Source organism: Poecilia latipinna, unplaced genomic scaffold (assembly GCF_001443285.1).
Source record: "Poecilia latipinna isolate Pla-1442-1.1 unplaced genomic scaffold, P_latipinna-1.0 Scaffold2523, whole genome shotgun sequence".
Lineage (NCBI taxonomy): Eukaryota > Metazoa > Chordata > Actinopteri > Cyprinodontiformes > Poeciliidae > Poecilia > Poecilia latipinna.
The window spans coordinates 27,293-53,113 of NW_015115139.1; the positions used below are offsets into that span (position 1 = coordinate 27,293).

General features: G+C 38.6%; 5 protein-coding genes across 5 annotated transcripts; 3 read left to right on the top strand and 2 right to left on the bottom strand.

The window, feature by feature from the left end:
* Nucleotides 1–954: 954 nt before the first annotated feature.
* Nucleotides 955–2,027, bottom strand: LOC106938163 (trace amine-associated receptor 13c-like). Its single transcript, XM_015020044.1, has 2 exons — nucleotides 1,858–2,027; nucleotides 955–1,753 (listed from the first exon to the last, which is right to left on the bottom strand). Exons 1-2 carry the CDS (start codon nucleotides 2,025–2,027, stop codon nucleotides 955–957), a joined length of 969 nt encoding a protein of 322 aa, XP_014875530.1.
* A 2,166-nt stretch (nucleotides 2,028–4,193) lies between these two features.
* LOC106938164 (trace amine-associated receptor 13c-like) lies at nucleotides 4,194–5,519 on the top strand. Its single transcript, XM_015020045.1, has 2 exons — nucleotides 4,194–4,366; nucleotides 4,466–5,519. Exons 1-2 carry the CDS (start codon nucleotides 4,194–4,196, stop codon nucleotides 5,274–5,276), a joined length of 984 nt encoding a protein of 327 aa, XP_014875531.1. The 3' UTR covers nucleotides 5,277–5,519.
* Nucleotides 5,520–6,959: 1,440 nt separating this feature from the next.
* On the top strand, nucleotides 6,960–20,205 carry LOC106938156 (alpha-tectorin-like). Its single transcript, XM_015020037.1, has 19 exons — nucleotides 6,960–7,088; nucleotides 7,856–7,911; nucleotides 8,133–8,230; nucleotides 8,905–9,132; nucleotides 9,216–9,299; nucleotides 9,506–9,611; nucleotides 9,699–9,828; nucleotides 10,672–10,915; nucleotides 11,382–11,538; nucleotides 12,301–12,388; nucleotides 12,630–12,692; nucleotides 12,809–13,011; nucleotides 13,294–13,428; nucleotides 15,372–15,559; nucleotides 16,653–16,807; nucleotides 16,898–17,143; nucleotides 17,235–17,397; nucleotides 17,523–17,615; nucleotides 18,550–20,205. Exons 2-18 carry the CDS (start codon nucleotides 7,866–7,868, stop codon nucleotides 17,613–17,615), a joined length of 2,427 nt encoding a protein of 808 aa, XP_014875523.1. The 5' UTR covers nucleotides 6,960–7,088; nucleotides 7,856–7,865; the 3' UTR covers nucleotides 18,550–20,205.
* Nucleotides 20,206–21,181: 976 nt separating this feature from the next.
* On the bottom strand, nucleotides 21,182–22,699 carry LOC106938169 (trace amine-associated receptor 6-like). The gene is made up of 2 exons (XM_015020049.1): nucleotides 22,536–22,699; nucleotides 21,182–22,374 (listed from the first exon to the last, which is right to left on the bottom strand). The coding sequence occupies exons 1-2, from the start codon at nucleotides 22,697–22,699 to the stop codon at nucleotides 21,564–21,566; spliced, it is 975 nt and encodes a 324-aa protein (XP_014875535.1). The 3' UTR covers nucleotides 21,182–21,563.
* A 1,060-nt stretch (nucleotides 22,700–23,759) lies between these two features.
* Nucleotides 23,760–25,094, top strand: LOC106938158 (trace amine-associated receptor 13c-like). The gene is made up of 2 exons (XM_015020038.1): nucleotides 23,760–23,923; nucleotides 24,284–25,094. Exons 1-2 carry the CDS (start codon nucleotides 23,760–23,762, stop codon nucleotides 25,092–25,094), a joined length of 975 nt encoding a protein of 324 aa, XP_014875524.1.
* Nucleotides 25,095–25,821: the final 727 nt, after the last annotated feature.

Below are 25,821 nucleotides of genomic sequence, written 5' to 3' on the forward strand. Positions count from 1 at the left end.
CAGTCCAGAAATATGCAGTTCTAGGCCTCTGGTAGAGGACCCGAGCTCAGAGGATGAAAAACGAGACCACCCGCGGAGGGTGAGAAGGGAATTTTTATATATTGTAACCTCATCGAGGTTGCCAATATATATATATTTCACCAAGAAACCATGTCTTATAAGACCATTTTTACAGAGTGCAAATTGATACACCACATGAGGATATAAAACTCTTACTAAACAACACAATATGTTTTTCTACTTTTGAACGTTTTTTTCTTTTTACATTTCACAAATGGTTTTGTTAATAAAGTACAAAACAATATGTAACCATGATATTTACAGTGTGGTTAACTAAAACTAGCCATAATGGACACTTTAACTATGTTGACAGTTTATTAACAGACCTGTCCGGCGGATGAACACTTGGAGGCATATTTGTGCATATAAAACTGTGCAGTCAGTCAGCACTACATTCAACCAACACGCCATGTGTGGAGTTTTTGTCAGCTGGTGAATCTGATCTGTACTGAAAAGAACCTTAACACTCTTTCAACATTTATCACATCACACACACCTCAGTTATTTTCCCTAAAAACCTGCTGCTTACATGAGAAAACAGATTCATCAATGTTTCAGTTCAAAACTGCATTTAATCACACTTGTGCAAGTTTGTGAATAAGTTTATTCTTTATATCTCCAGCTTATTTTGTAACACCTCGATCTGGTGAAGGCGGGTATTGAAGGAGGGGTTCGGATATTTTGGGATTTGGATATTGACTTTTATTTTTATAGAGTTCAGGTCATATTTTTCTGAAATTGGTTCATCTATGTTCAGTTTAGCTGGCAAAACACAAAATCTTCAATGTATTCCTACGGTGGAAGCACACACTTTTATTAAACTCATTATTTTATTGGGCCTTTAAAAGGAAAAGAGTTCCTCTGTATACATTTAAATCTGTATGTCATTGTGCTTCAAACCACATTTGTGTTAGAGGAACCAGTTTTCAGGATCTGCAGTGTAAGAATCAGTTTGACTGATTTCCTGAGCCAGGGATAAAACAGGGCGTAGATCAGAGGGTTCAGGGTGGAATTAAAATAAAACACTAGGAAAGCCACGGATGAAGCACTGACCCCAGCATCATCAGCCAAGAGTGCGACACAGTAATATGGGCAGGTGCATATCAGAAACACGACTACGACAACCCCAAGGATAACAGCTGCCTTGATTTCAGACTTTTTAGCTGAGACGCTCACAGAGACCGCTGCGATGTGAGACTGCATGGCTCGAGCCTGAGACACAACCACCACAAAGACTCTGACATACAGAATGACGATCACGGCGACAGGACCAACGAAGGACAGCAGAAGGTCAAGGATCCCTCCAACATAATCAACACTAACTACACACTCTCCAGAGCAGGAGTTGTACCTGCCTGGTTTTTGCAGGTTACTTCTCAGCAGGAAGCTGTGGAACAGAACAGAAGAAATCCAACAAATGACAGCACAAATTTTTGCTCTCTCTGCTGTGACTTTACTGGGGTAGTGCAGAGGGTGACAGATGGCCACGTAACGGTCGACAGAAATAAGCACCATGGTTCCCACTGAGGCGGATGTAATTGCATAGTCTGAAACAAAGTAAATGGCACACATGATGTCTCCAAGATACCAGCAGCCATCTATCAGCTCTATCTGGAATGAAATGAGGAATCCCACCAGGCAGTCTGAGACAGCCAGAGAGAGCAGCAGGATGTTGGTGGGGCTGTGGAGCCTCCTGCAGAAATGAGAAAACAACACATGTATATTAGTAACAGCTGACATTTACAGAGAAGTTTGTTACATGTTAATATTTATATAATTCAGTTTCTTTTTAATTACTTAAAGTGGCAGACAGAAATGATGACCAGTAAGTTTAAAATCACAGTAAGAAGAGCGATCAAGGATAGCGCAACATAAATAAGCATGGACAGAGAGGGAGGACGCGCGGTCTTCCTGCAGGATGAGTTGAGGTGTGGATAGCACAGTTCATTTTCTTCAACAGATTGCATTTTCCAAAAATACAAAGGGAGATGAGGAGCCGCTCAACTCTGCCAGCTTTCTATCAGAAACTACTTTAAATGTCTCTAGTCCTGCAGTGATATGGAGGCTGGACCTGAATATTTAGTCTTTGCCCAATGGGAGGGGTTATCAAATGTCAATTAAGCAAACGATTCTGATTTCTTTATTTCGTAGCATTTTATATTGTCTTTTTCAGACTGTAGTCTCGCAAGACCCCATTATGGAGGTAAAAGGACAAGATCTCAAGGAAGATTGATAAGAGGAATTAAAAATTAAACAGAATTTTTCAGAAAGTTAAAAGCTTGGAAGTGAACATTTGGCTTTGTGAAACAGCTGATTGAGATGTTATTTAATGTTTTTTTTTTTTTTATTAGAACGCAAGCAGACATATCCAATCCCGACCTTACACTCTTGATCTTGTACTGACAGTTGATTGTGTCACTTTTCTTTTTCTAAGTACATGAACCCTCAGAGAAAATTTTATTCTAGTAGATCATTAACAGAATCTGTTCCATTTTTGGTTTCCTCGATATCACAGAGCAAAAAGACATTCTTGTGCCTGATAGTAGTGCTTCATTTTGTGTTAAACAAAGCCTCTAGCACATATATCAAATCTATTCTATTCTGTCACATAGAATAGATTTGATTACACGTGTTCTCAACAGACTGATGGTGTAATGGCAGTTCTGGGGTTTCTAATAGTAGAATGAGAGGCATCCCTACATCCAGTGGGTGGTGCAGGTTGCTACAATCGATAGTCGCCACACAGGCACATCCGCTAGAGGGAAACACACTGAGTACAACACTTTCATTCTATTGGTTGAGAGGTTGCCAGGCGACTGTGCCAAAAGGCAGTTCCATGTTTCCTAAGCGAGCAGAGACTAAGTCTGAGCGCAAGGAGAAAGTTTGAGTACAATCATTGCAAGTTTTGAGAAGAAAGACATGACATACTGCTTTCAAAATGAAAATGTAAGCAAAAGTATTAAAAATTTTGAGAACAAAACACCCGTAATCCTGCTCTCAGACTGAAAATGTGCTCTTGGATTATGGCATAAAAATTCCCCCGTAGTTATTGTTCCTTTTAATATAAGAAATAGAAGGCAAACTTGCAAAGGAACAAACCTGGGAATGAACAGGGAGATGATGGTGGGTGTAATGGAGCACAAAGGAAGGAGTCAGTGGTGAATAATAAGTTCAGCTGGATCAGAGTTTTTCAGCCCTGGTCCTCCTGCCCTGCATGTTTTAGCCATTCTCCTGCTTCAGCAGACATGATTTCAAATGATGGCGGATTTACAGGATTTTGCTGAATTGCAGTCATCTGAATGGGCTGTGTTCAAAACACAACAGAAACAACAAATAAAATGAAGTATGAAGTCTCTGTAAACAAAATTATCTTTCAAACGGGACAGTTGAGACCAAAATACCAGGCTTGACTTTTATCATTCAGTTTTTGGTAAAAAGAGAGAGAAACGAGAAAAACGAGAAATGAAGCAAATTAAAATTAAAATGAGTCTCTTTTAATTTATCATGCGATTAATTGATTTATAGTTCATTGTGACAGGTGATCCCGAAAACTCACAGGGAGAGATTAAGAGGGAGTAGTTTACTATTTGAATCAGACCAGATGCAAAGTTTCTTCACCCTCCGGCGGTCCCAGGAGAGGTGGAATGGACCCTGTGTGAGCTTTAACTAATTTGTTTCACTTTCTTTGTATGTGTGAATCATGTAGGTTTTTGCTAGTTGCCTCGTTTGGAAAATTTAAATAAAAATTGATGTGTTCAATATATATTTTTTATCACTTTATGAGTGACTGAATGTATACATGTCAGCTCCAATTGTAAATGAATGTCTTCAAAGTCTTGATGCAGTGAGAAGTTTCTACAGGTTAGTCAAATTGGGTGAAACAAATCCTTCCAGAGGTGAACTCAATTACTGCGAACTCATTTCTTTTAAATGAACAACATCAAGACTAGGTCAGCTCCCAATAACAGCAGCACTGGAGCCATCTGCTGGGGAACCGTCCTGTGTGTGTGTGGTGAGGAGACCCCATGGGTCCGCTCAGCAGGCTCACCCTCCATCCACTCCGGCACTTCAGAGGATGATAAAGACAGAGCGCCAGCCAGAAGCTTGGCATAGCTTTCCTCCCGTCTGTGATCATGCGACGCCTCGAGGAGGCTGAACTCTGCTTCCCACAGCTCCTCAACTCCTCCTGCAGGAAGATCGCGCTTCCTCATTCAACCTCAACGCTCATGTACTGCTTACTATCCTGTGTGTCTTCGCTCACTGTGACCCTTAACCTGCTGGTCATCATCTCTATCTCCCACTTCAAGTAATTAGATGTTTGAACAGTATAGAAAGTCGTGAGAGGTTGTTTTCTTTGCTGAATAATGTTTCTTCTTTGAATGTTGACGTTGTTGTTCTCCTCCAGGCAGCTCCACACGCCCACCAACATCCTCCTCCTCTCCTTGGCTGTCTCAGATTTCTTGGTGGGTTTCCTCATTGTCTTTCAGATCCTTCTCATTGACGGCTGCTGGTATCTTGGCGACTTCATGTGTGTTCTGTATTACGTCGTTGATTATGTTATCACGTCTGCATCAGTAGAGAACATGGTGCTCATATCAGTGGACTGCTATGTAGCTGTTTGTAACCCTTTCCAGTATCCCACCACAGTCACACAGAAAAGAGTGTGTGTGTGCGTTTCGTTGTGCTGGATGTTTTCTGCCGTCTGTGTCTTTATAGTTTTCAAAGAAAATCTGGGACAGCCAGGCAGGTTTAATTCATGCGTTGGGGAGTGCGTGGTTGGATTTGATGAAGCTGCTGGAATAATAGACGTCTTGTTTTTCTTCATCGGCCCCGTCACCATCATCATCATCCTGTACGTGAGAGTGTTTGTGGTGGCCGTGTCTCAGGCTCGGGCCATGCGCGCTCGTGTTGCAGCCGTCTCCCTCCAGGGTTCAGTCAGAGGTAACGTTAAGAGGTCTGAACTCAAATCAGCCAGGACGCTTGGGGTTGTTGCAGCTGCTTTTCTGATATGCATATGTCCATACTTTTTCCTCTCAGTTACCGGTGGGGAGACCCAGTTTAGCGCTTCATCCTTTGCTTTTTTTCTGTTTTATCTTAACTCCTGTTTAAACCCATTGATCTATGTCTTATTCTTTCCCTGGTTTAGGAAAACTATTAAACTAATTTTCACCCTGCAGATACTGAAGGCCGGATCCTCTCAGGCCAACATCATGTAGAGAGTGAGGTTACAGACTTACCACCTGGACATGTTCTGATCTGTTGATGCATTTCCCCGCTGGTCATTGTCATCTCCATTCCCTCGTTTCGATATTCCAAATTCAATGTATAATTAATTTATGAATCATTCAACTCCAACTAGCCACAATTTGACCATACATTTTCAACATAATTTCTTAAGCGAGTCCTCAAACTTGAATTTCTTTTTTTATCTGTATATTTTAACCATCACAGTCATTGCAGGACCTTGTTTCCTTTACCTTTAAGTAATCCATCCTGGATTTGTTGTGTGGCTATCAATTTATCTGTGGTTCATATCGAAGCCATACGCTCACATCAAAGTTGATTGTCTTCAGCTGTCTCTTGTTTCCTTTTGATTACTCTCTGGTGTAACTAACCCCCACCTGTGTCTGTGTTTGTCAAAAGTCGTGTCTGTTGTCAGTCACAAGCCAGTTGCTACCAGCATTTGAGCTCCTTGCCTCTGCTCACCTGTGCTGCCTGGAATTGTGTATCTTGTCATTTCATCATTAAATCGTCATTTCTCTCACTTCAACCTGGGTCCACCGCGTCTACCTCACCACCTCAACCACCACTAATCATGACAGACTCAGGTTGCCTTTGTCCAAAACGAAAGTAGTGTGTATTTAAACTTTAGCTTTTAAATATCTCTCCAGTCATAACATTTCTCCATCCTGGAAAAAAAGAAAAAGCGATGTATACAAATAAGGAGATGTATGCATATGAGTGTAGAGTATGTAAACATCTAAACACATAAATGGTGTTCCAAAATGAACACAACTTGAGCTAACACATGTTCAAACCCTGCAGTGCATCTTATCCCATTACTATCATATTAAAGGTTTAGTTGGGGGTCATCAATCTGATGACGGATTTAAAAATCAAATGCATCTAAAATGTAAAATAACACAAAAGCAGAGAGAAGTAGCTTGATACACACACACACACACACACACACACACACACACACACACACACACGCGCAGACAGAACCTGAGAACTGCCTTGTTGTGAAAATGAAGGTAGTGCATGTTTGTCTGACATGTTTCCTAATGTTTGGTTTTGTTATGATTGCAAGCTTTCTTGATGTTGTGCATGAACGATTTGACCACACCTGAACTGTTCATCAGGTTTTCTTTGTCGGGTAAAAATGATCATAGACAGTAAGTCTGTCCACCACATTCCTGCCCTGCAGCATTCCAGACTGCATGTCTCATAAATTATGCTCAAGGCTTTGATGTTCCTGTTCTATGGAGCAAAATACATCAGCATTATTAACGCTATACCATATGACGAAATATCAGAACAAGTCTGCCCAAAAGTGGTTTTTATAAGGTAGCAGTCCTCATAAGATCACACATCTTATGAGGACTGCTACCAGCTGATTGTCAGAGTTCTGGGTCCGCCGCTGTAAACCCGTTCTGTTCTCGTCATCAGCAGAATTCAAGCGGAGCTTTCTGCTAATCCAGCTGACAGTACACAACCATCAGACCTGCGCACACAAAGAGGCATTATGAAACTTGACACCCAACATTGTCCCAGCGTAATCCTTTCCCCCAACTAAAAGTCTCTCTTAATTGCAGAGCGTTTTTGAAAGTGGAGCGTCTCCTGCCAAGAGCCAGTTTGAGAAAACAAAAAGCTCGGAGAAGAAAGAAAGGGAAGTCTGCAGCTGGTCTGCAGCAGGTATATACAGCAGGCAGAGCGTTGTGTGTCCTCCACACCGCAGGGCTGGGGTCGGAGGTCAGGCCCTGTCGATCCACAGACACTGAGCTGGTCAACTTTCCTGCCACAAGGTGAGAAACAGAGAAAAAAAAACATTTGTCTCAAATTGTATCCAGATGTTTTTATTAGTTATTTATTTTACTGTGTTTGTTCCTACTAACATAAATCTTCTTCAGCCTGATTGTGTTCAATTATTCAATTAAACAACAATGAGCTAAATTTGGGCTGGTTCTATGACATCACCCCAAAGCAGCTGAATTCAAAGTGAAATATTTTCTGTCCATTTATAATATTGAAAGATGCTTTTTTCCCTCCATCTCCTCAGCTTTTGTTACCTGATTTTTCTTTATTTCATATTTATTTATCTAACTTTTTTTTAACCATAAACACACCTACATTAAAGTGAATGCACACACAGGGATTAAAACCAGGCCGACAGAACCTGAACACAAATGCTACCTTGGACTTTTGAAGTATTTGTTTTAGAAAATAAATGAGAACCACATAGAATTTTCCTTTCACTTCAAAATGACAGAAAACACAAAATACATATACTGAGCTTATTGGGCGTAAAGTGACAACTGTAAAAAAGTTCAAGCTATTTAAAATACTTTCGTTAAAAAAAAAATAAAATCATGTCAGCATGGTACACAGAATAGTTTGAGTGAGAGCCAACAGATTTACTTCATTACGTGTTTCGCTGTCATGCTCCGTTTGACATATAAAACTTTATTAGAAACTGCCTTTGGTTCATATTAAATATAATGGAATTTAAAAATAGTGAACAAACTTTGGATGACATGTAATTTCCAGGTGTGTTTGCTGTGATTTGTTTCAGATCCACAGACATGTTGTGCTTTAAGCTCTGCCTGATTGGATTCAGCATGCTGACGGGTAAGAAGGCCCAACTTCCTACATGTGGTGTCTATTTTAGATTTACAGTAAAAAAAAAAAAGAATAACTTGCAATATGCAATTTTGTTTTATTCAATCCATGAATAAAACAAAAAGAATAAATAAATATATTTTTTGTACTTAGAACATGAATATTTTCCCTCTGGGATGGATAAACTATTTTGAATGACATGTTCAAAAGGTTTTTGTCTGCATTATTAGCTGCAGCTGGAAGTCACCAGGCTTTTACCAGCTCTGCAGAGATGAACATCTCATCTTGCCCCATCACCTACTACGGTCAGAAATATGAGAAAGTATATGTGAGTAATGCTTCTTTTGATATTTCCCACATATTGTTGCTCATTCCATGACATCAACCAGCCAGGACTATTTTAAACCCCGTCAATATCATTTCATTCAATCAGAATAAAAAGCTTTTATAACAATTGAAATGTTTTTTGTTAAAGAACCCACGGAGTGGCAGAAGCTAGCAAACTAGTCTAAGCTTTTGATTTGATAGTTCAGCACATTGTGCATCACTTTAAAGCAAGACACCAAACCTGGCGTTAATTTGTGTGAATGTACTTCCCAAACATTTACAGCATGCTTGTTTGCACACAAAAATAAAATCACAGATTTTAGGTTACTGCGAGTCTCGTGTGACATAAAGAAACAACTCAAGATAAACGTAAATGCTTCAACTAACCAACATTTGTATGCAGTGAAATCATGTGTGACATTTTTCTTATTTCAAGAAACCTCCTGAAATATTCAATACAGTATTAACTACTGAAAATGTGCTGAATTTATAATCCACACACTTCCATTTTAAAGATTATCTATGAGTGCACGAGGATTAGGACCACCGGAAAAAAATAAAAAAATAAAATAAAAACATCGGACTTTTTTCTCAGAATTCTAACTCCAATACGTTTATCATAATCAATCATTTTAGTAGAGTTTTACACTCATCGTTTCTCCTCCTGCTGGACAGGTGGGCTTCGAGGCAGACAGATTTGCAGTTTGCTTTAAGGGTTTATACCAACCTGGCATCCAAAATGACTGCATTCTGATGTCCGGTGGAACGGCCGACAGGGGCGGCCTGTCTGTGCTCAGCAGAGAAATACCAACTGGATCCGGAGTTCACAAGCTTCTGCCAAACCTGAAATATGCTGGGAAATGTGTGAATGTAATCCCACTGACGGACAGTCAGCAGTCTCAGGTGAGTATGTCACTGCCAGGTGTAAGCTTTAGATCAAGACGCTCTGTTAAAGCAATTCTCTTCAGCTAAATGTGTGTTGCCAGGTTGAACAGGTGGAACTGGGAAACTTTGGGGCACAATCAATCCTGGCAATCAAGACATATTCTGGATACACCGATGTTAACGTGGTACGTTGGTGTTCTTACGCAGCGAAAATCAGAAAACCGGACACGTTAAGATATGAGTTTATCAGTAAAATATCAATATTAATTCCTGATTTTCCTGAATGTCTTTTGTTTATTCAAAATAAGCTGTTTTATTAGAACAGAGAGAACTCGGAGGCCAACCTGCAGACGGTTTGGTCTTGTTCACACACTTTTCTGGTATTTTGCAGGTGGCTGATGCTCAGGTTAACGGACTCACCGTTTCCAAACAGACTTTCCAGACCTCTGAAACAAACAGCGGCGTTATTACTGACGTGAGCGGATGCCGATTTTCAGGTTAGGTACAAAACATCAAAGAAAAAAAAAAAACAGAATTGCAGGATTTTAAAATGATTACTTTTTAAATTTTATTCTTATATCCAGGACTGGCCTATGAGACCAACACAACGGTGAATGACCCAAGAATCTGTTGTACGGTAACCTGTGACGTTAGCGGAGCTGCAACAGCTGTCAGCCACTGTGGCCCCATGGAGCATTGCCAGGGGGACGGCAGGTAAACATCCATAGAAAAGGAAATACAACTCAAATGGATCTTTTGGAATACATTCAAAACCAGATATTTACCTGCAGTAAAGCCCTGAATTGTTCACACTCCTGGTATCTTAGATGTTACATTATTTTATTTTAAATTATTTTGTTTCTGATGAGAAATGAGATTGAAAGATTGTAGAAAAATGTAGGTAAATAGTGTGAAATTTTTATAAATGTTGCACATTTCACAGATAAAAAAAAAATAGAAAAGTGCGGTAACACTTTATTTGAAGGGGTGTCATGAACATGACATGTCTGTCATGTTCATGACAGACATGTTCATGTCTGTCATGAACATAAAAGTATGAACTGAGCATTATTTGGTTAATAATTACATTTTTATGCAAAGTTGCATTAAACCTTGCATTAAAAGTCAATTAAAAGAGCCAACTTTGCATTAAAAGTGTCATTTTTTACCGAACGACACTTCATGACAACAGTCATAAACATTCATGAAAACTCCTTCATATTCATAACAGGTGTTATGTTTATGACAGTGTAATGACAGACTTATGCACAACCCTTCAAATAAATGGTTACCAAAAGTGACTTATGATAAAAAAAAAGAAAAAAAAAAAAAGAAATCAACAATGCAACATAAAAACAATGAAATAAAAAGCAACCGGATTCAGATACTTCTGCCAGGGGTTTTTAGACATTTCTTTGAACAGTATGTAGATTTAACATCATGCATTTATGAACTTTTTCACTGAGCCTTTCCTTGAGTCTTTGCCTGCGGTAGAATCAGACATATGAGGAAAAACTCTGACCTTGATGGTTATCTGTCTCTTCTCGTTCCCTCCAGCTGTGCCATGAACGCTGTGTGTTCTGTGACCGGCTCCACTGTCATAGGCTTCACTAGCAGACCTCAGTCTGTCCCTGACCGCTGTGGCTACTCTCTGCTGAGGTCCTCGTCTCTCCCAGGCCTCCATGTGCTGGGAGTTTTTAAGGAAAGACGACGTAAAGATCTGAGTTTTCTGGACCGCGTCGTCCTACAGCTGGACAGGGAAGGTGCTCAGATTTCCTTAGAGCAAGGCAGCAAAGTTAAGGTGAGCAACGAGGAAATTCCTTTGTTTTCTGTCTGTATGTTTTTGTAATAGGCCATGTGTAGCATATTCGGGAAGCACACATATATTGTAAAGAAGTGCCGCTATATTTAAACGATGAAAAAGAGGCAATTTTTTCAAAGATGCTAGTATTAAAGGGTTTTTTTTATTAATATGCATGGGCTTGTCTTCCTGTAACATCTTGAGATCTTTGAAAAAAAATCACATAGAGAAACTTGAGCAGTTAATAAAAAGACAAACTTTCAAATCTTTCAAGTTTTCCCGCATTTCTAGGGAATTTTTTTTTTTTTTGGAAAACTGTTCCTTCTTTATTTGGATGCTGTGCAGCTAGACTGATTTTTTTTTATGTTTTAATTGAATTTGAACTGAAAGACAGTTGGTATCTAAAAGAGCAAATAACTAAATGAGGGGATCTGTCCTCTCTCTCTGCTCCTCTCTCGTTGTTAAGGTAAATGATGACTTCCTGACCGTACATGCAACGCCCCAGATGGTCCACAGTGTGGCGCTCACCAAGAGCCACGCTGGTGTGACTGCGAAGTTGGAAGCCTCCAACTACACAGTGTCTGTTGTCTTTGATGGCCAAACTGCAATAATTCATCTAACAGGTAAAGCATCATGGCTGAAGGCTGATTTACTGATTTGTTTCTGTTCTGTTTTCATTCGTCAGAGAACAAACACCCAACAAAGCACAGAACATAAATCAGACTGAGCAGTGAATCAGAGAAACAATTGTTTGATTAAACACAAAAGAAAGAAACAAGTAGAATTAAATGTATGTAGAATAAATATATTTAAAATGTAAAATATAATAGTTTTTTTTTAAATATGGCATCTATGTAGCTGTTAAATTTGAATTATTGTATCCATATTAAAAGAATGCTTAAGAATTTAAAAAGAAAAACAGACAATAATTTTCTGTAAAAGTTAACCAGCAATAACCAGCTGACCATAAATCTTTAATCAAACAGAAAAAAAAAAAAAGTTGCAGAACCTGCATGTTTGACTGTTAATGTTAAATCTTTTGATTAAAGTTTTGTATGGAAAAGGTATTGAGTTATTCTCATAGTTGAGAAATCAGTTTTAAATTCTGTAAACAAATTCCTTACTTTGATGGTGTAAAATTACAACCAGTGCAGAATGGTGTGAAATAATCGAAGAGTACATTAAAAGCACCTTTTTAATCATTTAATACTTTTCAGAGGAAAGGCTTGGATGACTTGACACACGCTGAAGAGGTTTCATCAACCCAAACTAATTCTGCTTCCTTCTGCTGAGAAAGCGCTGATCATGATCTGACTGATGATTTCAGCATTAAAAACACAGAGTTCTCCTTTAAGCTGCTCTCATAACTCTCTCCTGCTCTCCAGGATCAAGTGAAGCTCCTGTGCAGGGTTTATGTGGCGATTCAAGCTCAGCTGTAAACGAGCAAAAATCGTCTGAATACAGCGACACAGAGTAAGGACTCATTCATAATATTTATAGGGATATTGGGGAAAGGGACACATTTCAGTCTGTTGAGCATGCAGGGTGGGATGCACACTGTGTTTTTACGGAGCGTTACAATGTGTGGCTCCTCAGCACTCAGCTTCATTCATCAGCTTTTGTTGTCTGACTTAATTATTGCACTGTAACCACTGTCTTCTAGTATGAAGGCAACAGCCTGATATGTATTTCTCTTCTGTTTGTTGCTCAAAAGCTGCGAGATGCAATATGATGATGATGCTGACAGCACAAGCAGCTGCAACACCACTGCAAAACGGTGAATATGGATTTCATGCAACCAAAGTTGTGTTTAATAAAATGACATTACTTTGAGTTAGCTCATCTCTTTAAGATGATTGCGCATTTCCCTTTTCTTTGAACCGCTGGACAAAGGTGTAATCTCCTGCAAGAAGGTTCCTTCACTGCATGTAACTCCTATGTTGACCCGGAGCCCTTCGTTCAGGCCTGCACTCAAACCCTGTGCAAATACCCTGCAGTAGATGACCTGACATGCCACTTTCTGAAGGGCTACGCTGAGGTCTGCAAATACAAAAGCAATGTAACAGTGCAGGACTGGAGATCACATACCAGTTGTGGTATGTGTTGTGAAAATGTTATGAAAATGCTGGAGATACTTTTTTTTTTTTTTGTTCTGTTTATTTTTTTATTTGCCTTGGTATGGGGACTTCTCACGATGTTTGATCTTAAAAATGCAAAACCAAGCTTACAGTCTAATAAACAGTTGAACCTTCCTTAGAATATTTTAGGAATTAACTTCTGCCAGCGTTTGCGAAACAGTTTGACCTGCATTTTCTTCATGCGCTTATGCGGCAGTTTAAAAAGGTTTTTCTGTTTTCTTCATGCTTGTGGGTCTGCAGCTGTTCCTCAGGCCACCTGTCAGGACATGTTCTGCGGTTCTCATGAGTTCTGTGCTGTGGACAGCTCAAGCGGTGAGGCCCGCTGTCATTGCAGGGCCCTTTTTGCATCCAAGTACAAACCAACAAACTCCTTTGGTAAGTCGGCTCTGAGGTATATCAACAAAAACCTTTCAAATCATTGTGCAAGTACAAAAGCAGTGTAACAGGAAATGTACTTTCTTACCAACAAAATGATTATTGTGTCCAGATGCAAAATCCTTTTGGTGGCAATCAGTGTGATTTTGGTCATACACACATAAACTCAAATTCAAAAACCCCATAACATAATGAAGTTCACCAGTCTGTAAACACATGGACATGTAATATCAGTTTTAAGAGTAATACAAATTTCAAGTAATATAAAATACAACATAAAAACCGAGGAAAAATCTTTTCAAAATCCCTTTAATGTCTCATTATTCAAAAATCTCAAATTTATGCTGAGGAGTAAATTAGGACATCATATTTAATCCAACTTAAAACGATTAATGTTTCATACAGGTGTAAAATTGAGGAGCACATGATGAGAAGATCATCATGCAGTTTGAAGGTTTGCCCTGTTTAAACCTCGCATGTTGTTATTATGCTGCCGACTGTTGACGGGAAGTGAACACCGGCAGATCCAAAGAGCTGTCTGAGGCCTTCAGAGAAGAAGAAAATTCTTGCAGCTTATGGTTATGATAAATGGTTTTTGAATATGTTCTGGTTTGGTGATGCTTGGCTGCAGCAGCTCAACACCAAACAGTCCACCATGAAGTCTACACTGTGCCAGGCAGTGCTTGAGAAAAAAAAGTGAGACCAGCTGAAAATAAAAAAAAAAAAAAAAACATAAAAAATGAAGTAAAGTTAAACTGAGATGGAGCTGGACTGTGTGTCATGATGAGAATGACCCAAAAGTTACCAATAAGACCAACAGAGGCTGACCTAAAATTGACAAATGGAAAGTCCTGGAATGAGTCAAAACCCAAATCTTGATATGATGGAGGCTGTGTGGAGTGACTTGAAACGGGCTGAATATATAAGAAATCTCTCAAATATCTCCCAGTTCAGAGTGAGTAGTTGGACAAACTTTCCCCAGACAGAGATCAGAGTCTGGTAAATGTCTACAAGAAGCATCTCACTATTTCAGCTAAAACGACCTGGTAGGAGGCAGAACATTTTCCTCACGATCCACATAGCATTAATATTAAACGTTTAAAGAGTAAAACACTGATAAGTCTTCATAATTAAAACACTCAGCCACTTTTTTTGGAGTAAAGGTTTTAGGGTCCTGAGTCAGTAGAATTTGAATCATTAGATCAATGTTTCATACCAGTGGATCTAATACTGTGCTGTATTACAGGAGCAGCGTGGTTTAGTGGGTGTGACTGTGTGAAGCATCTATGTAGGCACAGTGTCTTACATGCAGCAAGCAAAAGCCAAAGTACCATCAAACTGAAGCACCAGAAGCAGGAAAATATAAACTAAATAATCATGCAACAGGTGAAACCTCCTGAATATCACAGCACTAATATCAGGAGCTGCATTTCCATTACAAATGTGCACAAACATTGTCAGTGTTCTGCTAATGTAAAAAAAAAAAAAACAAAAAAAAAAACACACAAATTCACAATAATGTTTCCATTAAGAAAACCCGTTAAAATCACGCATGACTGAGTTTGTCACTTGATAAGTCATTAAAAAACACGTAGCAAACACCATCCTTTAACTACTTCCTGTGTCGTCTTCTTTGTGGTTTGCACCTGTGGCAACATCTGGTTTTTGACCACTAGTGCAATGCAAAGAAAAGTATTTCCAGTTTGCAGTTTTGCAAACTTAATCAATTTCAGTGCTGCCAAAAATCCCACCAAAGCTTTTTATCAAAAATTGAGTTGTAATCATAAATCGCTGTATTTCCTTTGAACGGATATATTTTAAAATGTCAGATGGCGCCCGTTCAGGTTGTCTCATCTCTTGGTCTTTCCCGTGTAACTCTGACACTTCCAGAAGGTTAAAGAGGTTGACTAATCTGAAGTACTCATTGTTGTTGTGATGTTCAGGTGAGCCGATTGTCTGTGCAGACAAAGGTGCCACAGTGACTCTGGCTAACTGCCTGCTGGAGGACAAAGGCATCGACTACTCTGTCTTACACCTCAACGACCAGTCCTGTAGAGGTCAGCTGGACAACTTGACCCACATGGTGACATTCAGTTTCAGCAGTCAGAATACCTGTGGTACAGTGGTCCAAGTAGGTATCATCTCAGGAAAGAAATGTTTATCAAATGCTTTAAAATTCAGAAATGCTGGAAGGAAATACAAAAATCTTGGTAGCACAGGATAAACAGGTTTTGCCTTTAAACTTTGAATAATAATGAATTACTAAATCCGTTTGGCAGCAAAATTGACCTAGTCGAAAATTACATCTGTTCAACTGTTCATCTGTGCAAATTTTTGGAAACTATTGATCTACATTAACTCTGCAAAAATTGATCCAGGTAAATGTCTTAGTAAAAATGACCTGGACATTTTGCCCACGTTGCAGGTTGGACCATCTATTCTGAGCATTCTCTCTGGTTTTACTTACTAAACTTACAAAACTTCTTTTTACATGTCTAAAATTGCTTGTTGTTTTTTTCTGACTCACCCACATTTATTTTTTTATCCAGTTATAATAAGTCAATGATAAATTGTTATATTTGACAACAGTTGAAGTGTTTTTTTTTTTAATCCAGTGTAAAAAAAAAGAAAAATTACAAATGTTGCACATTTTACTGATAATGCGATAACGTATATGCTAAATTTTGGCACTACCAGAGCTCCCTACAATGTCTTTTTGCCCTTGTGCATAAACTCAAATGCTTCCTGCTCAACTCAAATGTTTTGTATCTGTATATCTATATATATCTATGCTATTCTGAGGGGATTCAGACAGTAATGATAGATGTAGAGAAACTCATTAAGCCATAACTCACACTTTTGCATGCAGAACAATTTCTGGGTAACAATTAAATATTAAGGTCAAATTCAGACCTGTGGCCGGTTTATCCATTGTGTATTTTGATCTGAGTCTAAGGTTGAAAATATAAAAATCAATATATATATTTTTGTGTTTTTTGAATCCAGTTCAAAAATGAATAATAATAATTAAAAATAATAATATCACTTTGTAATTTTGTAGTTTGGGTTGTCAGTTGAAAACACAGCATTGATCTACAAATGAAGCAAATCACTTCAGACACTTTTGTCCTTGCCTTGCATAAATAAAATAGATGTAAAATGGCTCATTTGTTACAGGAAATACAAAGAGCAATTACAATATTTATGTTCCTGTGAACATGTAGGCAAACAACAGCCAAATCATCTACAAGAACGCCATCATGACTCAGAATATCTCCATGTTTGGACTGATCACCCGGCATGACAAGGTGCACATGGACTTCTCCTGCTATTACAGCCAGCCAGACGTGAAGACACTGAGCATCCGATTCAGACAGAGGTCTGTGCTGCATGTCTGACTCCAGGGGTCTCGCCCTGTGCTTTTCACTGAAAACAGAAGCCTTTAACTTGTGAGTTGTCTGAATTCCAGCTCTGTGATCCAGCACATTTCTTCTGGTGAATGGAAATACAATCTGACCATGGAGGCCTACACCAGCCGCGACCGCACAAAACCCATCGATTCTGACGCAGACATTGACCTGAACCAGAGACTCTGGGTGGAGCTGAAGACATACGGACTGGAGGAAGACAGGGTTGCTGTGGTGACGGACTCCTGCTGGGCAACGGATCGACCTTCGCCAGCTGGAGGCCTAAGATACAATCTCATTATCAACGGGTGAGACACACAGTGATGTTCACAGGACTAAACTGAATCAACGTTGATCCCACCCAACCCCTGACTTCTCGGTTCCCTGTTTGTCGAGCAGCTGTCCTAATCCCAAAGACCCAACAGTGGCGGTGGAAGGAAATGGGCTGGGAACATCCACCGTTTTTTCTTTCAACACTTTCCAGTTTACTGGCAGTAATGGTAATGTTTTCTTGCACTGCAAAGTAGAGCTGTGTGTCAGGCAAGGGGACAACTGCATCCAGGTAAGCTTTGTACATAAATAGACTTCATAACATACATTCTCGTCGATGCAGATGCTGTTTTTAGTTTTAGTTAGATGCTGGATATTAAACGTCTGATGCCAATCTTAAATCCATCTTTTATTTAGAGGTGCGCTCAGACCGCGAGAGGCCGCAGATCTGCCCGGCCAAAATATGAGACCGTAAACCTCGCCTTCATCTCAGTGGCCTGGACTTATTAGGTAAGGGAATCCCTAACTTAGCCTTTTCTCACATTTAACCAAAGCGGATCAGTCCAAGTCTACTTATTATAAACGCAGATAACAGAAATTAAACTGATTTTATCACTGATACAGTTCTTAAACGTGACAAGACAAAAGCGCTAGGCATAAAATTACTGATAGGACATGTCACTCAGAAAAGGAATAAGTAAAAAATATATATTTATGGTCGGGGAATATTTATTTTATAGACATTCTTCAATCGAATTAAGTTGGTTTAAATTTCAATAATGAGATTTATGCCACATTTCCTCAGGAAACGTTACAAAACATTTGGTTCAGTTCAGTTATGTTCTATAAATCTTCTCAGTCCATTACAATCCAGACCAGCTCCAATAATAATCCCATCATAATAATGATCCAACTCAAACTAAAGCATTTGACAGTTTGTCAAATTGTGTTTAAAATCAATGCGTTCATGACTCCATCAATTTACAATAATATTTATTGTTTAAACTTCCACAGTAAAATGGTATCTACAAAAGTTTGGTTTTATTATTTCACCAGCTGTTCATTTTATGGCTTGCAATTGCTTAATTAATTAAAATAAAAGTTCCTAACGTATTTTTAAAACAAGGGCAACTGATCAAAGTCAGGATAAAAATAGAACATTTAATGTTATCACTTCAGAGCATCTTGGAATATTTTATTTTATTGATGATTTAAATTGTGTTTGATGAAAGTCAGTCAGGATAGTTTTTTTTTTCATCCATCTTAATGAAAATCTGATTGGTGCTGACTAATTATTTACTGCATTATTTTGAAACTCCACACATACATCATTAATTTTCCTTCACCTGGTCTGTAGAGTAAAAATGACGTAATGCATTTGATCTTTTAATATAGATACATTAAGACAAGGGCAGCTGTAACTAACATTTGTTTATCTTTGTAGGACTTCATGGAGAAACACACTGACAGCCTCAGTCCTGATGGGATTTGATACAATGAAGAATCCACCAGGGGCTCATAACAACCGTCTGCTGAAACGTGGAACAGACTCTTTCCTTTTAGTCATGAAAGACTCACATGTTTTTGGGAAGTGTCTCATATAGTCTGGTGGAGGACAAATTATTTTTCAATAACTGATAGGACAGTAATTATGACATTTTTAGCAAACAGCACTGCTTAGGAGGATCGTGAAGCGTTTTCTGCTTCGTCATCTTGACTCTGCTGCACCAATTTAGCTTCAGCCTTCCATTTTGTCTGCTGCCATGCAGAAGTAGAGCAAACATCTGAAGTGAGACTCAATGCAGAGACATTTGGTGAGACATTTTTGAGTTTTGATCCAACATTACAGGAAAAGAAGATAAGTGAAGCAATTTCTAACGAGTCACACATCAGGTCTGTGAAGTTATTTGGGGGAAACCACAGATAAATTGACATTAAAGCCCCAAAGGTCGGACCTTAAAGATTCCACGAGGTGCTCTAAAATGCTTTGCAAAACATGGATGTGTTCCATACGATCCCATAAAGGAAGCTTGAGGGGGTGAAAGTCTTGTTTTTTTTATCTTCGATATCTCCTTGACTCCGTGAAGGGTTTCTGGCTACTAATTTTTGTTGTGCAACGAGGCACAATTGAAGCTTAGTCATGGTGGTTTTGGTTTATTGCATAAATACTCTCAGCAGTCCGGCTGCATTGATCTGAGACATCTTTTGTTAGCATGATATGTGGAACGTGCAGCAAATGTAATCTGTGGCACTTTTTCTGGGCTTCAGACCCAGAGCATCCAGACATGATGGGGTTGATTGTGCCATCAGGTGATGATGCACTGGACTTATTAGGTTGTCCTGCAGCTCAAAATTGGCATTGCTGGGGGACATTTATCATCTACTCTGTTATTATTATTATTAGGGTTTTAATCTCCAAATATTTGACAAGCCATGTTTTCTGTCTTTGTATCTATACGCCCCATATTTTGTTGGATGCATTTTGTACTTACAAAAGGCAGGTGAGTAAGTACTTAATGAAACGTAAAACACCTAAATGATCAAATCTGAACCAAGTTTTGATCATATATGTCAGGCTGTTTATGAATATTTCTATTAAATGCCTGAAACTTTTTTATTTTATTTTACAAAGAAAACTGAACCTATTTCTAGCCTTAACACATTTATTGTTCTGGACCCAGTTTCAGGCATTAACCTTTGATTTAACCACTAAGCATATGATGTAATCATGGCAAACACCTTCACACAGACGAATGTGGTAGTTATGCTGTTGATCACTGTTGTATTCAGCTCAAGAGATCGACCACAGGCATTTATCCATATCTTACATTTGTTTAGACTCTGTTTGGGTTTTGAAAATGGAATAAACTCTAAATGGTCTGGATAAAGTGTTTCTAAAGTGGATGTTCTGACAATGCTGAACCATTTTCACCAAATCTCTATGAGCCTTTATTTGCAAGCAAGATGTTAGCGGTCAAGCTAGCATCGCTGACCCGCTTCCACTAGCAAAATGTTTTTAATTAAAGCCTTTTCTTGACCATGTTATCTAGTTGTCGTAGTGTTGACAATTAGTAGCAAAGCACTAATTTTATCACCCCTATATTTAAGATTTAGTGTTTTATGCTGACAACGTGGCAGCTAAAACAAACAGCAGTCATCGTCGACAAGCAGCTTTTTGCCCTCCAGCAGGAAGCTGGTAACTGTCTATTAGTTAAATTTGATATTTTATAAAACTGATTCATGTAGTGTTAATTCAGGCAAATTATTTACATTATTAAGTTAGTGTGACTAAATTACTTCCTAAAGTTTATTAGGAGTTTAAATTGTTCCAAGTATTTTTAATCACTTTTGTCTTTCTTTCCTCTACTGCCCAGATCAAATTATGCAAATTAGGCAATGATGTAATCTAGCGACTTTTACGACAGCCAGTAGCTACTATTGGCAACAGTATTTGTTGACGCTGGAAGGATTTCCAGTACATACTGTCATATGAATATTTGATCTTGTGAGTCCGATGCTCCGCAGATGTAACTTCATGCAAACACTGTGCCTTGGTCTTTTTTTTTTTTTTTTACATATTTGTTAAAACTGTCACCATGTCGTGACAGTATGAGACAAATAATCTATGAAAAGATCGATCTCCTCCAGCTCCTCCCTGAACTAGTCTGAAGAAATGCTTTGCACTAAACCAAAAATGAACAATCAGAGGCAGGAGGCGGGGCCTAATGCTGTCACTCATCCTCATGAACACTGTAAAATGTGCTAATGGCGGAGAAACAACTTACCATTATAGGACAACCATTGATTTGCCCTCATCTGTGGCTATGCTATGCAGACAGGAAAAATCTGTAGCAGCAGCAGAGAGCAAGAGGGGAGGATGAGCAGATTATCTGTTACAATTTCAACAAATATGTAAAAATATTTTTTTAAACAGTTACATACTGCAGTTTTAATGTCTTTAAATGCTTTTTAATGCTGTGCAGAAACCATGATGAAACATGTTTTTTTTCTTTATGAAAACACTGCAAAAAATGAAACCAGGTTCAATAATTATTTCAAGTTATTTTTTTGTCCCGAATAGTTTCTATGGCAAACAATAACCACACAATTATGTTTGGATTTACTGCATTGTATTGAGAGCGAGGCCAGGAAAACAAAAAACTGATCAAATATTAAGAATCTATCGACACTGATGTGCGAATGCAAATGTGCAGGTTTGTGAGTGGGACTGGTTGAATGCAGCTGTCATCTGAAAAGCTTTGAGTGATCAGTGAGACAAGACAAACACTATGAACATTTAGTTCAGTCCCCAAAACCATGACTCTTTCCCTTCCACTTCACACGTCAGCACTATGTGGTTGTCTATTGCACAAAATCTCCAAAAACATTGAAGATTAAGGTAGTAATGCGTCAAAACCAGGAGTTGTAGTGTTACAGTGTACTATTCATGATTTAGCTTTACAGTAAGTTTGCATTTGAGGAGCCAGACTTGAGAATTTCAAGCGTAACAATAATTTTGACAGATTTTCTAAACCAGGGGTAGAATAATGCATAGATCAGAGGGTTTAGACAGGAATTCAAGTAGTACAACAATATAATGTAGATGCCTGATATACTATTAAATAAGCTGTCTTCGGTCAAAAGTGAGACACAAAAATACGGACAAAGGCACAGCAGAAACACAACTATAACAACCCCAAGAGTCCTGGCGGCTTTTATTTCAGATTTCTTCGGTTTTCCTGAACGCTGATGTGAGACGGCTGCAACATGAGAGCGCATGGCCCGAATCTGAGACACAGCCACCACAAAGACTGTAACATACAGAATAATGATGACAATAACAGGAAGAAGAAAAGTTAATAAGAGATCAACAATCAGTCCAGTGAGACCGACATCAAATGTACACAATCCAACACAGGAATTAAATCTGCCTGGTTGTTGCAGATCGTCCTTTAAAATCACAGTGGAATAAACAAGAGAACAAGTCCAACACACAGAAACAGACACTTGGGTTCGTTTTAGAGTGACCTTAGTGGGATAATGTAAAGGATCACAGATGGCTACGTAGCGGTCAATTGAAATGAGGACCATGTTTCCGACCGAGGAAGATGCAACAATAAAACCTAAGACGACGTACAAAACACACATGATGTTGCCAAGATACCAGCAGCCGTCTATCTTGAAAACCAGAAAGAACAGAAGGAAACCCATGATGAAATCTGAGAAAGCCAGAGACACAATTAGGACATTTGTGGAGGTGTGAAGCTGCCTGGAAAGATTAAAAACACAAAGAAATGGATTATCTTCTTATTTGAACACTAACTGTTAGCATTGCATAATTCATAATAAAATATAATCACTGTCTCTTTCTTCTGCACCATGCTTCTTTTTTAATACATCGTTTAGTTTTATATTCAAACAAATGTTTACCTGAAGTGCATGATAGCGATGATGACCAGCAAGTTCAGAATCATTGTGAGAAAAGAAATAAAAGCGAGAATAATGGAGAGAAGCAGCACGTCGGAGGGTGAATGCTTTGTTTTACTGCAGGAGGTGTTGAGGAGCTCTGGGAAGCAGAGTTCAGCTCCTTCCATCTCTGATGACTTTTCAGACCAAACTCCAGTTTATATAACCTGTTAAACTCTGTGGCACACCTTCCTGAACTCCACTCCACCAGGGGCAGCAAGGGATTTTTCTAACTTCTTCACTGTAAAAAAAAAAAAAAAAAGAGGGTTAATCTGCACATCAACATCAAATGCAGTAAAAGCTCTATGTCCAGTCAAAACGATTGTTTAGAAAATGATAATTCCACCAACTAAACAAAAAAAAAAATCTCTTTAAAAATTATAAATCAATTCCATCTGAGGGGCCACCATATTTAATATTTATATGCACCCTCTAGCTAAGGTTATATATAAAAAAAAATAAGGATCAGATACCATAACTATGCAGAAACCATTACTGTGACCCCATTCTTGTTTCTTTTGCCCATTTACCTCATCGCATTCACCCCAAAAAGCTCTGAGGATGGTCTACGCTGCACTGATAAAGGATGAGTGGTGTCATAAAATACTGTACTTCTCAATTTCCAAAATCCATATTTTTCTCTCCATTGCTCTCCCACTTCGTCTTCCTTTAAAACATAACATTTTAAACTTGGACTCTTATCAAACATACCATGATGATGTTAGTGATTTTTAAAGTTTTGAATGGGCTTCCCCACCACCATTAGGTAATTTTATTCATAAAAGGAATAATAGACTGAACACCAGAGCACAAACGAGAGGAGACTGCAGCATAACTGAGGTGCAGAACACAGATTAGCCAGAAGGTGGCGTCTATGTTTCTTAGGACAAAGGATGAAATTTGTGAATAAGTGTGAATTTGTTAACTTCTTTCTTCATTTCTTTCAATAATTTACAGTCATAACCCTTAAATGGGGATGAAATTCTTCTTTCTTCAACTGTTTGTTTCTTTCTCTCAGCTTGTTTATGCTGGTGCATCACAACTTTGGACAGTTTCTCTGAACAGGTCTATCACTATGGATATGGGATAAGAAAGGAGTGGCAGCTGATCGGAGACCAGTACCTTAAAGGTGTGCCACAGAGTTCAACAGGTTATATAAACTGGAGTTTGGTCTGAAAGTCATCAGAGATGGATGGAGCTGAACTCTGCTTCCCAGAGCTCCTCAACACCTCCTGCAGTAAACCAAACTATTCTCCCTCTCATTTGAAGTTCTTTTTTATTATTGTTGATGTTCTTTCTTTTCTCACAATGATTGTTAACTTGCTGGTCATCATTGCCATCATGCACTTCAGGTAAACATTTATTCCGGTTGTCTCTTCTCCAGCCCTCTAGGGCCGGTGTGCCGCAACCTTTGGGTGTCTCTCTGCTTCAGCACACCTGGCTCCACTTTCACCTCATTAGCAGAGCTCTGACTGCATGCATGAGGTAGTCTAACCATTTAATTCAATGTGAAGCACAAGACACATCTAAAGTTTGCAGGACATGGGTCCTTGAGGAATGCAAAACTAAATGATGAATATAAAACTAAATGGTGTCTAAAAGAAAACAATGGTTTAGAAGATAATTGTCAATGTAACACATCAGAATGAATTGCAGCTAGTCGTTTGTGTACAAATATGAAAATAATTTGTTTGTGTTTTTAATCTTTCCAGGCAGCTTCACACCTCCACAAATGTCCTAATTGTGTCTCTGGCTTTCTCAGATTTCATCATGGGTTTCCTTCTGTTCTTTCTGGTTTTCAAGATAGACGGCTGCTGGTATCTTGGCAACATCATGTGTGTTTTGTACGTCGTCTTAGGTTTTATTGTTGCATCTTCCTCGGTCGGAAACATGGTCCTCATTTCAATTGACCGCTACGTAGCCATCTGTGATCCTTTACATTATCCCACTAAGGTCACTCTAAAACGAACCCAAGTGTCTGTTTCTGTGTGTTGGACTTGTTCTCTTGTTTATTCCACTGTGATTTTAAAGGAGGATCTGCAACAACCAGGCAGATTTAATTCCTGTGTTGGAGAGTGTACATTTGAGATAGGCCTCACAGGATTTATTGTTGATCTCCTATTAACTTTTCTTCTTCCTGTTACTGTCATCATTATTCTGTATGTTACAGTCTTTGTGGTGGCCGTGTCTCAGATTCGGGCCATGCGCTCTCATGTTGCAGCCGTCTCACATCAGCGTTCAGGAAAACCGAAGAAATCTGAAATAAAAGCCGCCAGGACTCTTGGGGTTGTTATAGTTGTGTTTCTGCTGTGCCTTTGTCCGTATTTTTGTGTCTCAGTTCTGAGCCCAGAGAGTATATTCAGTAGTTTATCAGGTGCCTATCTCCTAATACTATACTATGTTAATTCCTGTCTAAACCCTCTGATCTATGCATTATTCTACCCCTGGTTTAGAAAATCTGTCAAAATTATTGTTACACTTAAAATTCTCAAGTCTGGCTCCTCAGATGCAAACTTACTGTAAAATAACTCCTTGACCTTTTGACACATTGCAACCTCAAAATGTGGGGCATTATTTTGGACTGGTAATTAAACAGAAGTTGATTCAGATCTGTGAAGTGGAAGGTAAATAATACATGGTTTTGTTGACTGGATTCAATCTCTGTTGTGCCTTTCTTTACATCATCTGCTCTAAGCACTTTGCACTAATTAATCATTCACATATATGTAACTTGTCTCATAAGCGCAGACAGATTCATACATGCAGAGATTACATATATAATGCATTTTGCTGCAGCCGCTTCTTTCTCTTTCTTCTCCTGGCAGTCCCACTGGGCTTTGGTTGCTTGTAGAGCTTTCCATTTTCTGCCAACATGACCACAATAATGATCATAAAAGATGATAATAAAGTATTTTTTAAATTCTGAGTGACATTTTCTCACACTTCCACTCACTGATACAACTTTAATACTGCTGTTATGGAAGAAAATATGAAAAGAAGACAATATGCACACCATGGAACAATATCAGCAAAACAACAGTACCTACCTCGTTTTTCCATAAAAGAAAAGCTTTTTTTAAATTGTGTCATAAATTAAGTCATAGTTTCTTTTTTATTGTACAGTTGTTATTGGAAGGGGTTCTGCTTTGGGAAGCAAAAATGTGTCACAACGTAATGACCACATGGGTTCAGATAGATTATTTATTAAAATTTGAATGTTAAAAGTTCTTTATTTAAAATACATACAAAA

Excerpts from the sequence above, each read along its gene's own strand:
- LOC106938164 (XM_015020045.1), top strand. The coding sequence starts at position 4,194 with ATGCGACGCCTCGAGGAGGCTGAACTCTGCTTCCCACAGCTCCTCAAC. Across the intron at positions 4,367-4,465 it reads ATCTCTATCTCCCACTTCAA|GCAGCTCCACACGCCCACCA; the intron begins GTAATTAGATGT and ends GTTCTCCTCCAG.
- LOC106938158 (XM_015020038.1), top strand. The coding sequence starts at position 23,760 with ATGGATGGAGCTGAACTCTGCTTCCCAGAGCTCCTCAACACCTCCTGC. Across the intron at positions 23,924-24,283 it reads ATTGCCATCATGCACTTCAG|GCAGCTTCACACCTCCACAA; the intron begins GTAAACATTTAT and ends TAATCTTTCCAG.
- LOC106938169 (XM_015020049.1), bottom strand. The coding sequence starts at position 22,699 with ATGGAAGGAGCTGAACTCTGCTTCCCAGAGCTCCTCAACACCTCCTGC. Across the intron at positions 22,375-22,535 it reads ATCGCTATCATGCACTTCAG|GCAGCTTCACACCTCCACAA; the intron begins GTAAACATTTGT and ends TAATCTTTCCAG.
- LOC106938156 (XM_015020037.1), top strand. The coding sequence starts at position 7,866 with ATGTTGTGCTTTAAGCTCTGCCTGATTGGATTCAGCATGCTGACGG. Across the intron at positions 10,916-11,381 it reads AGCAAGGCAGCAAAGTTAAG|GTAAATGATGACTTCCTGAC; the intron begins GTGAGCAACGAG and ends CTCGTTGTTAAG. Across the intron at positions 13,012-13,293 it reads GAGATCACATACCAGTTGTG|CTGTTCCTCAGGCCACCTGT; the intron begins GTATGTGTTGTG and ends GTGGGTCTGCAG.
- LOC106938163 (XM_015020044.1), bottom strand. The coding sequence starts at position 2,027 with ATGCAATCTGTTGAAGAAAATGAACTGTGCTATCCACACCTCAACTCA. Across the intron at positions 1,754-1,857 it reads ATTTCTGTCTGCCACTTTAA|GAGGCTCCACAGCCCCACCA; the intron begins GTAATTAAAAAG and ends TCATTTCTGCAG.